Source organism: Schistosoma haematobium, chromosome 1 (assembly GCF_000699445.3).
Source record: "Schistosoma haematobium chromosome 1, whole genome shotgun sequence".
In the NCBI taxonomy this organism is placed as follows: Eukaryota; Metazoa; Platyhelminthes; class Trematoda; order Strigeidida; family Schistosomatidae; genus Schistosoma; species Schistosoma haematobium.
The window spans coordinates 24110120-24121939 of NC_067196.1; the positions used below are offsets into that span (position 1 = coordinate 24110120).

General features: G+C 35.1%; 1 protein-coding gene across 1 annotated transcript; it reads left to right on the forward strand.

Annotated features, from left to right (window-relative positions):
* Nucleotides 1–1158: 1158 nt before the first annotated feature.
* SEC22B (Vesicle-trafficking protein S22b) lies at nt 1159–10431 on the forward strand. The gene is made up of 4 exons (XM_051213716.1): nt 1159–1437; nt 5879–6149; nt 6185–6328; nt 7953–10431. The coding sequence occupies exons 1-4, from the start codon at nt 1363–1365 to the stop codon at nt 8105–8107; spliced, it is 645 nt and encodes a 214-aa protein (XP_051073483.1). The 5' UTR covers nt 1159–1362; the 3' UTR covers nt 8108–10431.
* Nucleotides 10432–11820: the final 1389 nt, after the last annotated feature.

Consider the following 11820-nt stretch of genomic DNA (forward strand, 5'->3'; position numbering starts at 1 on the left):
TAAAAGTTATTAAAATGTGAATCCAATGAGCCGCTGAGTTGCTACAACACATGGTACATTGTACTCAAAAATGTGTTGAATCCCTTGTAAATGAACACGTGAACTTTTTATTTACTCATCTGATTCTAAAATGGAATGAATGGAATTTAACAATCCCGTCTCCCCTGATCATTGGTGAAGACAGAATAGATGGAATCTGCTGTAGGCTTGTAGCTTCGATTTCAACAATCTCGAAGATGCTAGTAAGTTTGGTAGACAACAATTCAGACGTGGAGAGCAATACGGCTTCAAAAAAGGCAGATAGTGTTTCACAGACGCTTCATTAGTTTATGACAGTCAGACAGATTGCTAAGACCAGAAAATTCCTATACTCGCTTTATTCCTGGACTTTCTCTGGCTTTTTAATTTTTTGTACACTCTGCTCTATTAGCTGAAATCTCCCAAATGAGGTTTACAGATTATCTCTTTTCTTGGTGAAGGAACTAATAACAAGACCTAATAACTTGTATCAAGATTGTACACAGAAGAGCCAATATCAAGGCGCTATCATAGTTTTTTTCACAACTAGTAGGCTCCTTCAACTCCGTGTGACAATCGTTCTTCGGTGGACAACTTCAGAAAGGAGACTCAATAATCATACACTCATTCATGCCCTACCGTCCTTCCTCAGGAGCAACTGTACCTGTTAAGTGCTTCATACCATATCATTACTGCTGTTATCAGTACTGTCATCATTACTGTTGGTCCATATTTGACCACATCATCCCTTGTCAACACCATCTATGCGGTACGACAAGACTTTTGCTTCTCATTTTTTGTGTACGCTATTCCCCTACTAATTCTGTTGTCCGCTCTTTGCCCCTCTACATCGTAACATTACAGTCCTTAGCATTTTAAAGAATCAATTTCCTATCCGGTTATATGATAGCTCTTGGTCTTAGTAACCCCATTGCTCAAGAACAGAGGTACACCTAAAAAATATTAACTAAGTAAAAACTGAATTCATTAAAATCAGTGCAACCGAGTGGCTAGGCCACCAACATTAAACTGAACTGAAGACCCAGAAACATAGTGTAAAGTCAAGAAGAAAGTTCGGAGTAGTCAATAGGCTCAGACAAGCTCATCACAAAGATATTGTTTATTGAGAGCACAGACCTTACAAGGTCACTAGCTGCTTATTAAATGCTCCACGTGTACGTATTTGAATATCTGAACGCTTCTTACTGGTAAAAGAGCATAGATACTTATCTTATACCCAAAATCGTTTGGTTTTCATCGACATTGCTTCAAGTAGTTATCAAAGCAAGACTTCTGGTACCTCCCATAATCTGTTCTTGCACAACTTTACCAGTCAAATTTCTCATGATATACCTTACTCTGATCGCTAGGGTTGCCGATGGGCTCCCACTTGCAGCAACTATTCAGGATGATGACCAAGTAAGAATTACTTGTCCACTTAGTATTACTAATCGCTTTATTTATTTGAATCCCTGTCTTTTCTGTTAGTTACGGTTTTATCATAGATTATAGACAAAATCAAAGACTGACGTTATTAAGGTAACCATAATTACTAAGAAAACAAGGTAAAACAGTCTAACGGCTCGATATTTCCCAACTCAGCAAATGGTAACGATGTCGGAATATATCAAAATTAAATCATAGCTAGAATTCTAAACTATAACAGAAATCAAATAGTTTACGTTTTTGTGGGAAAGTAGACTCCCGAAAACTTCAGCAAAAACACTATTTTGCTAATTGTCCTTTATATGTTTCCAGATTTTGTCTGTTTATCATAGTAAGTTAATGTCACGTTAACCCATGTCCTACTTTCCATCAGATGTTTAAAATAATGTAGTGAAATACTTAATAATTGTAGAAGTCCAAATACTTGGTAAATCCGTGTCATTACAACGTCTTTTACCAAGATTAAATTCGCGAGTTGTAAGTACGTATACATATGTATATTTGGTTGCTAAAATATCACTATGTTTTTGCCAGGAATGGCTTTGCAAAACGTTGGCAAGAATACTTCCTGACTTGATATTGTACGTTGGTCCGGGATTAATGCTTTTGTCCTGCTGTTTCTAAAATTTTCTTGGGGATAAATATTGACTAAAGTTGAATAACGTCTTGGCCACCTTAGATGGTGTGGTCTTTCTAAACAATTAATCTTCACTAGCTACCGTTGACCTTAACTATGTTTAATGCCCACATCAAGCATGGATCGAAACTCTGTACACGAAATTGTATCTGATTATAGGATGGTACTAAAACCTGGTACGAGACATAATGCAATTTATGACTTAATCACACGCAAGAGCTACTTCAAACCATCAAGGTAACTGAAAGTCAAAAGAAATACGGAAGGTTTTGATTATCATCTGGTTAGAACTAAACTGAATAAACCTATAAGCTAATACGGAAGTTGAAAGGATGTGCTAAAGGGAGACGTCATAGTAGTTTATTCAAGTCTAGTGAATGTTTAGGACTCCAGCGTTTGTACGGAAGGCATACTAGTGAAAATTTCCGTTATGCTATAGATGATATCAACTGAAATGTCCTCATGATAATTGTTAACTAGGTGTTTGGTCATCATACTCCAGGTAGGTTCGTCACAACTTTTGCTACCAGGCTAGATCACCAGGCTAAAATGTCTATGAAATATCTATCCTATATGCACCAGAGAAAAGTACAGAAGTGCAAGTTATGTTCATACCTACATATCAAACATATTCTTATTAAGGTAGAAATGGTTTAATCCAATACTGGTGGTATTCAGAACAAGGGATTTGTTGTGGAACTAATTACTGCTTGGTAGCATAGATGTATTATTTAGTCCTTAGATTTTAAAAGCAATGGTTACATTCTACCCGTTTTCTAATGAGTTTTAAACTTAATTGTTGGAAAGTGCTTGGGAACATATTTGACCTGAGAGATATGGCCACAGATAACCTTCACACCAATTGTCGCATGGTGCCTTATACATAAATATGTATAGAATGATCATTTTAGGCATCTAAAAAATATTTCATGTAGTGACCAACTCAAGGAATGTACAGCAAAAATTATCTTATCTGGTAACGAGAGTCGCCTATATATAAATTAACCAAGTACCTATACAGTAACGGTGAGTAATGATTGTCAGCCAAAACATAAATGATGGGAAAGATAATAGTTTTAAATAGCATTTGGGAATTGTTGAGGGTTAGTAAAAAGATAAGCATCTTAATAAAAACCATGCACGAAGACGACCTATTAATAAACCTACAGGAAGCAAATGTAACATTGCACAGAGCTATACGAAGTTTCTTTCGAACAACAGACTAATTGAAACATTAGAACATCCTATAACTCGAATTTGAGAAACCTTTGGTAGACGTGGGAAGTCGAGCAGCGTGGTCTAGTAGTCCGATTCCTGGAGTTTCTACTTATTTTGATTAACACAATTACTAGTACAATTGGGCACCGTAATATGTGCACGCCACACATATAAGGAAATAAAAACATAAGAAAATTAATGGATCAGTGAATTATAATCCGACATACCTGTGAAACGTATAGTGAGAAAGAATTCTTTCATTCAAGGGGATACTTTTCATTATTATGAATAATGTTAAAGGAAGCTGCAACACTTTCCTCACCGACTTTTGTTGAGGCATGTCTAATAATTCCCCAAGCCACTGATTTGTGTCATTTCTAGGTTCTGAGCTTGGAGTCTTGTGAATCCGCACCGGCCAGTCATACTAAGCTTTTTTCCATACCACGGGACTGCCTTAAGTTAACCACCACTTTTCCGCCCCGTCGAAAACTAAGGTATGCTGTAGAAGCCTCTGTGTTGATATTCGTAGCGTATTGAGGCATCTGAAGTTGGTATTTCAAGGTGATGATACTAAGTAAATTATCGTCACCATCCAAAACCAGAACGACAGCTAGTCTGCTTCTCGCAAGTCAATTTTTCGGTTATTAAACAATCCACAAAGTATCAAGAAAGCTAATTGTTTAGGCGCAATCAAAAGTTAACTCCGTATTGTTGTTAAGTAGGTAACGCAGTTCATTTTTAAAGATATGGGCAATTATTAATTCATTTCAGGATAATGGTACATTATGTTTTCCAAACATTTCCAAATAACCCAGTCAGTTACCTGACTAGAAGTTCTCTATCTTTAAAAAAACAGGGAGTAATTCTTCGGGTTTGTTGCCTTCTAGTGCTTCAAAAGTAGCATTTCATTGAGGGCCTCCATATCGTTGTTTGTATCAGTCGTCACCGATCTCTGTCCTTACGCAAACTTTGCATCACTTACTTAAAAATTCGCATTTATCATCAAACTCCCGATTTATTATTATTATTATTATTATTATTATTATTATTATTATTATTATAGTAATGAATCAATTGATTGTTTTTCGAAGCGAGAAAAGTAGTTTCCATAGACATAGAGAGTTCATCATTTGTGTGTGGGCTGTGATACTGCCCGGGTGCCCAAACCGAAGCAGGTGGTTATCTTAGGGGCCACTCCCCGAGCCTTTGACCTAAAGGTCTAACCCACAGGGCAGTGGAGCATCGTAAGGAGATGCAATCCCATGGTAGCCGGTGACCAACGATTGGTTCATACGCCATTTGTTCCCGCAGGATACTGGAGCCCATGTGCACCATTGGTTTGTGATCCGGTTAAAGCGCCGGACATTCGCTCTTCGTCCTCTCATTTTCGTAAACAACACCCCCGCCACGAGAAGGCAATGAGTAGGACTTCCCTGGCATAGGCTGTATACGCGCGGCCGTGTGAGAGTATTTCGAGAGGAGAGCGGACTCTCCCCACTCTCGGCCGTACCAGGGCCAATTAATTGGGGAAAAATGGTATACTTCAAATAGCTGTGACTAATCTGCAGAAATTCAGTGCATATAAGCAAGACGTTTCAAAAAGCCATAAGATGTAACCCGCTATTTTCATGCCACTATGCAAACGCAATACGCATTTTTCATTTTCTGATGGATTTACAGATTGCTCTGAACCTGACTTCGTTTGTTATTTGGCTGCAGAGGAAGCTACGACCGATTCGCTTATATCGACCTATTTAGGACAATATATTTGCTGACCGCTAAAGCGCGAGATAAGCTTGGCGCAAATCAAACCATTATCAGAGTCCAAAAAGGTACTCTAAGGGAAGCAACAGTCTTGTGCCAGCTGCAGCTAATCACTATGTGGCCAATATGAGTTCAAGCTTGAGTTGCAGAGGTAAGACACCAGGTGGCTTATCGATGATGACCGTACTGAAAGTCGGATCTGCTCAGAAACTAGTTATGTTCTACACAAAGCCTTAGTAGATGGTGACCGTTATGTGACCTGTGGGAAAGCCTAGTAGCAACATCTGTCGACAAAGAGGGTACCAGACATCGCTATTGTAGATTCTGTACTGTAATGTTAAATACTAAAAGTTAACTAATGATAATATTGGCTCTTGATACTTTTACTATTATTTTAAATTTATAGTCATTTTGCTATTTATTACTTTTCGTATGAGATTCTTATTTCCTTTGCGCTATGTGCGAAGTTTCAGTCCTGTCTTTACTACCAAAACAGTGCAACTAATTGCTCATTTCATCGTTCAAGTAGATGTAAAGTTCAATGTTATATCTAACTTGTTAAGTAAAGTTAAACAGCTGATCTCAATCTTCTACCCATTATAGATCTATCCCTCTTTTTTATAGTGACAATCTAAAGTTGTGTTTAATCCACTTCCACTTAATTGTTTGTTAGTTATAAAGCAATCCAAAAATCATTTTTGTGTATCCAGTTGAGTTGAAATTACATGAGGGTAATACTTTCCATTGTACCATTCTTAAAACGATCTTTTTATATTTTGTCCCGTTTTATTTCAGCTAAATCGTGAAATATTCCAGTATCAAAATCAAGCAAAAGCACTCGTTTGTCGTATGACTCCTACTTCTCCTTCTAGATGCTCTCTTATTGCTGGTCCTTACTTGTTTCATTATCTGCTGGATCGTGGTGTTTGTTACATTATTCTTACAGACTCACAGTTCAGTCGTACAAAAGCCTTTGCATTTTTAGAGGCAATACAAACAGAATTTTACGGCAAATACTACCAACAAATACAAACAGTTTCAAGACCTTACGCATTCCTTGATTTTGGTAAATTTGTTGCTTTACCTTGTTTATTTTAATAGATCACGTCATACACAAAACTCAAAAAATCTATAGTGATAGTCGGTCATCCAATCTTAGTCAATTGAACGTAGCATTACAAGACGTACAAAGAATCATGGTACAGAATATTGATGATGTATTACAACGTGGTGAAGCACTTTCAAGTGAGTTCAGATTTAATGAACTACGCTTCTGGCTGCTCAAGCTATCTAAATTTATTCACCTACGTCATATGGTAATTGAACAGATTACTATTGAACGTAGGCACCTAACATGTAAATAAAATGTCAAGGAAATTTTCGGAAACTACATTTCATGTTCATACAACCAATTATTTAATCTTATCAAACCATTGGTGATCGCATGTATTTGCTTCAAGAATTAGTTATCAGTGTTGCAATAAAATTTAGCATTATTGCGTCACACAATGACAGTGAATTTTAAAGATATTTCGAAGCAACCTGTTCAGTTAGTTGACTAAATGGTTATTATCATATATACGGACAAAGTTAATAAGTCCGGTTATGTTGTAACTAGTGCTTGTTCTTGCAATTGAAAATTGTCAACCCTTTGGTAAATAAAATGACTGAAATTTTGTTCTTAGTTATTTTAATGCAATATTCTGATATTTTTTTGTAATATATTTCAATCAACTTTGAGATACATTTAGCAAAAAAAGATTTTACACAATAATTATTATTTATATATGGTCACTAATTACCGAAAAACGAGCCTGTATAAAGTGCTATTTTTCAATAATATAAATTGTTCTTTACATGCTATTTTGTTTTCTACGTCAACTTAGGCAGTTATGATACAAGGTAATAGGTGTGTCAGGCAAAATATAAATGTGTTATCTGGCTTCAATTGCAGAGTAGCTCGAGTTCTTGTTCGGTAACCTAGATCTTTAGATGCTTCAGGAAACTCTGAAGTGTTTTACGTAGTCAAGTTTGTTATAAGATTCTTCTAAACTTGGAGACAAATTTTGTTTATTGATTGAGAATATAAATCAGGTCTACGTACCCAGTCAAGTCTCGGTACGTTTAAGTAGCTTGATTTAGACGTGGTTTCACGTTGATAGGTAAAATTACTATGTAAGAATCGCTTACGGTGTGAAGAACGTTCATTCTCATTCTGAGCAGTTATTTTAATCCTGCTAAAATCATTTTAACATTTTGATGACCATTGCCACCGAACATTTTTCTTGAATGTTTGATTTGATGGGGCACGTTCATCATAAAAAACAGGGGGAAAAGCATTATAGGGAGTCACGATTACATAGTGATGATAAGTCTCTCAGCGACGGGATTTGTTGGATCGGGGTGGAAAACTATTTTCCTCAAGAATAACTTTGATACTATTGTAGAACAAGACAGTGGGTAGAAGGAATGAATGCTTATTTTAAGAGATTACAGTGTTTACATAATATGTGTTTATAGCCTTCGACCATCCATTTGCATCCTGCGGTGTGTTCCCCAACCCAAAATGTCTTCTCGTCTGATCTTCAAGTGTTCTGCCTAACTTGTGATTTTGATGTACCGATCCTTCTCTCTCCGCCTGATGACTGATAACTTTGAGGCCGCGTTCCGCTAAATACTAATTAAAAGCAATCTTGTGAGTAGCGTCCACCACACTGTCGTTAATTTGTGAAATGTTAAAAGTATATTATTATTTTCTTAGGTAATGGTTTTCAGATCGTTTTGAAATTGAATTATTTTAGTCCAAAGTATTTTACAGAGTTATTCTAAGTACACTTCTATTTTATCTTTTATCTGAAATCGTTTGTAGCCTTGGACTCTCGAGCATCCAATTTGTCTACTATGTCCAAGAAATACCGTCAAGATGCCCACTCACTCAACCTTCAATCGGTCTACGTCAAATACATACTGTTTTGCATCTTGTTATTAGTAGTTTTCACATATTTTTATATTCGGTTCCTATGATTTAATTAGGCTATAATTCTATCCCATTATGAATAACTTGTATAAATCCATATGATTATAGGGAGTTGTGATGATATCATCCATTTATTTATTCATTTATTTATTTCAAGTAAATTCTCATTTAGTAATCTGTTTTTTTCAAAAAAATTAATCTTCAAAACAATTTTATTTTCTAACAGTATTGTTTTTCTGTATTAACTATTATTATTAATCTTAATGTGAGAAATTAAATCTTTTCATATTTATGTTTGAAATCATTCGTATAATAGTCACAATATCTGATAATGAATATTCGTCCGAATTAGAAAATTTATGTATATTCATTTTCAAAAAGTGAGCAGTTCATATAATCAGTGAAACTATGAAGTTCCGTAATGTTCTACTATTTATTAAAGATAAATCGTGGTACATACATAGGGCACCAAAATGTTTGACTCAAAAGTATTATTATGAAGAAGTATAACAGGGAGAGGTAATGTAATCAATAGATTGATAATTAACAATATTATTTAATAAGAGATACAGTTCAGTCAAATACGCATCCAAGAAAAGCTTCATTTAGTTAAGGAAATTCATCTCGTTTTTATGAGAAAAAGTAGCAAGAAAAAATATTAGGATCCATAGTAGCTTCTGTTTGGACCTATATCTAATAGCGTCTGAGTCCAAAAGGGTCTCACGAATTCCGACCACGTAGTTATGACGTTACGGTAGAGATATACATTTGCATTTAATCCACCATGTTAACTGACAACATCCACTTTTTCGACCGTCTTGGCGTCAGGAAATAACGTGTGATATGAAAGTCTCGGTTACTTACATAAAAATGAATTGTTTGCCTGTAATAAGTGTGGCAGTAGTCCGGAATTTCTCCGAATACAGATAATTAGTACATCCACCATCTAAATGTTAGTCGGTTGTAGCTCTCCATAACCCACAGAGCATAGTGGATATCAATAGTTTAGTATCAGGGCCAAACTGGAACCTGAATTATTGGTACTTAGACTATGTAGCTCCTTCCTGGAGGTAGAGACGTTGATCTGATTCGAGGATACTGGCATCTTTTCAAGGAGCTTAAAATCCTAACGAATAAGAAAACAGTCTACTAAATATCATACAGACCAGAACTTTGTACTTGAAAAAATTGAATATCAGTAGTAGCATTTATGTAGTCCTCAAACAGGTTCTGATCGGTATTCAGGCCGTGCGTGAAATTACGAAACCCGAGGACATGATCTTTCGGGGAAAACTATTGATTAAGCATGTAGACTTCCAATCGCTACGTGGTCAAGGGTTGTTGATGCCATCAAGAACACAGTTGATGTAGATCGCGTCCTTCAATTAATTGGATAGGAAATCAATTGCGACCCCGAAATTAATGCACGGCTGTCAGTGAGGTACTAGAAGTGCACAAATTGAGTCATGTCCTGTGACTTGAAAACAGATAAGCTGTTTGGAATACAAAATATCAGTGAGTAACACATGTAGTAAAGACTGAATACTAAGAAGAGAGGAACAAGTATGATCACGGGAAAGAAAGTGTTAAAACATTTGACAAGAACTGGGATGTCCATGATTAGCAGATTACTACAAGCGTCAATCATGCTCACTAGGTTTTCCAAAAATAAATTGTGTATTACTTGAGCTACTGGTTCTTAGTAAGTAGTAAAGTATAATATGGAGGAAGTCGTGATGCCGTTTCGTTAAACAGGCGCGATATGGTGACGTTCGCTGGTTTTCATTCTTAAAGAACCAAAATTGTTGCATTTATTTCCCACAAATATCTTGAATAATTTAAAGGTCGCTGAAGCTGGACTGTTATATTACGAAATAAAATCGCAGCAGATGAAGTATTAAACAGGTTTCTTTTAAATTATAAGCAATTTGTTAGTAATATGTACTAGTAAGAGAGGTTTGATACACAGTAAATTTGAGACGCTTTGGAGAAGCAAGTTGTAAATGATGTATATGAATTTTAAGAGTAGCATGAGGAGTGGAAATCTATCCAGAATTCGAAGGATGAGAGCAAGATTGAGTGACTCGATGATGCATTGTAAAGCTAGTGAATAGTATCTTTCCAAATAGCACACCGAGCTGGAATCGAATTCAACGATGAAGTCACTAATAGCCTGCTAGAGTATTTCAGTTTTCTTGTTCGTTGTCTATCTCGGTGAAAATCACTATGATCAAATCCTGTGCAGTATCATTTCGATCACTTTATCACAGCCTTGTCAAAGTATGTACATGCTCAGCCTTAATTCAAATATAATCTACAATTTCTTAATGAATAGTGTCCTTTCTTTGATGAAATCGTCATCATGTGGATTGTTTCGAATTAATTTTATAATAAGCTTATGAATGCCAAATGATTTTTATAATCCATTAGATTATTCAAAATGGTGCTCTGTTGTAATATTTTTCTAATAAATAACTTTATTATAAAAACTTGCGAAAGTTTGTACATTTTAATTCATATAACAGTAGGTCAGATGGTCAAAAGCAACACGGAACGTGGTATAATCGGGCATCTTTTCAAGTTCCCACAACAAATTAGTAAAACGTGATAAAATGATCAGGATAGCAGAGTAGTTGCAGTATTTTTATTAGTACAAGCTTGCAGTAACCGACCATTGACGATATTTAAATCGTGGTTATCAAACAAGGTATAACTATTTTCTAGCACCGTATAAATTTGAGCGAACTTTGTACATAGTATGGTTAATTTTGAACGACTCGAATATTGAGGAAAGCAAATTTCTTATTTGGTACTTACAGGCAATGCACATACTACTCTACAGGTAGTCAAACACGTTTTTTTTAAGTCACCGTGAAAATTAGTATACATTGAGTTATACATACTATGTATTTATATATTAATACACGTACCAAGTAATCTGTCTAAAAGAAGTCATATTTCATTGCTCAAAATCCGGATAAATAACTAATCGATAGAGTATACTACTCCGCCAGGTGATCTTAGACAATCCAGAAGACACCATAGAAGTAGGTTTCCCCTTAGGTTGCCATTCATCAGTAGCTATTATTTACATTCATCATTTTATGATGTTGTGCTGTTGAATGCATTCTATCGAATCTCCCCGAGTTTGGATTTCACTTAAGTTAACAGTTATCAGTCAACTTTAAATGTAATTAAGATGTAGTTGATGATCTTTGTCGGATGTTTTTGTATGAATTAGCGCTTTGACTGAATTCTGCCAATGAATCATTCTATTCTATTCTACATTTAGAAAAGATAAGTCTCAATTAAAGTATAATTAAATTGAATATATTACCAGCTAGATCACTATAAGGACTAATACAAAAAGCCTAAGTTATTAAATCATATTCAAGAAGTAAAAATAAATGCTACTTTTAAATTGTTATCAGAATGATTATTTCAAAATAAACAATTTTCGGTACATTTACAATTAATTCACATTGAAACTATATATCAGTTGAACTTTCTAGTTGTATAATTTGTTAGTTAAACATACAATTAACAAAGTATATTTGATAAATTGTAATCCACAATAATTATGGTAACAATAATGTGACTAATAATAACAATAATAATAAGTACAAATATATGTAAGAACCAATAGGAAAGTAATGACTGTCACAATTGAATCATATGGTTCATCAAGAAAGTATAAATTGCAAATATTATATTTTAGATATATTTAAAATTTTTAAAAAAAGAGGAAGAAAGCAACTAA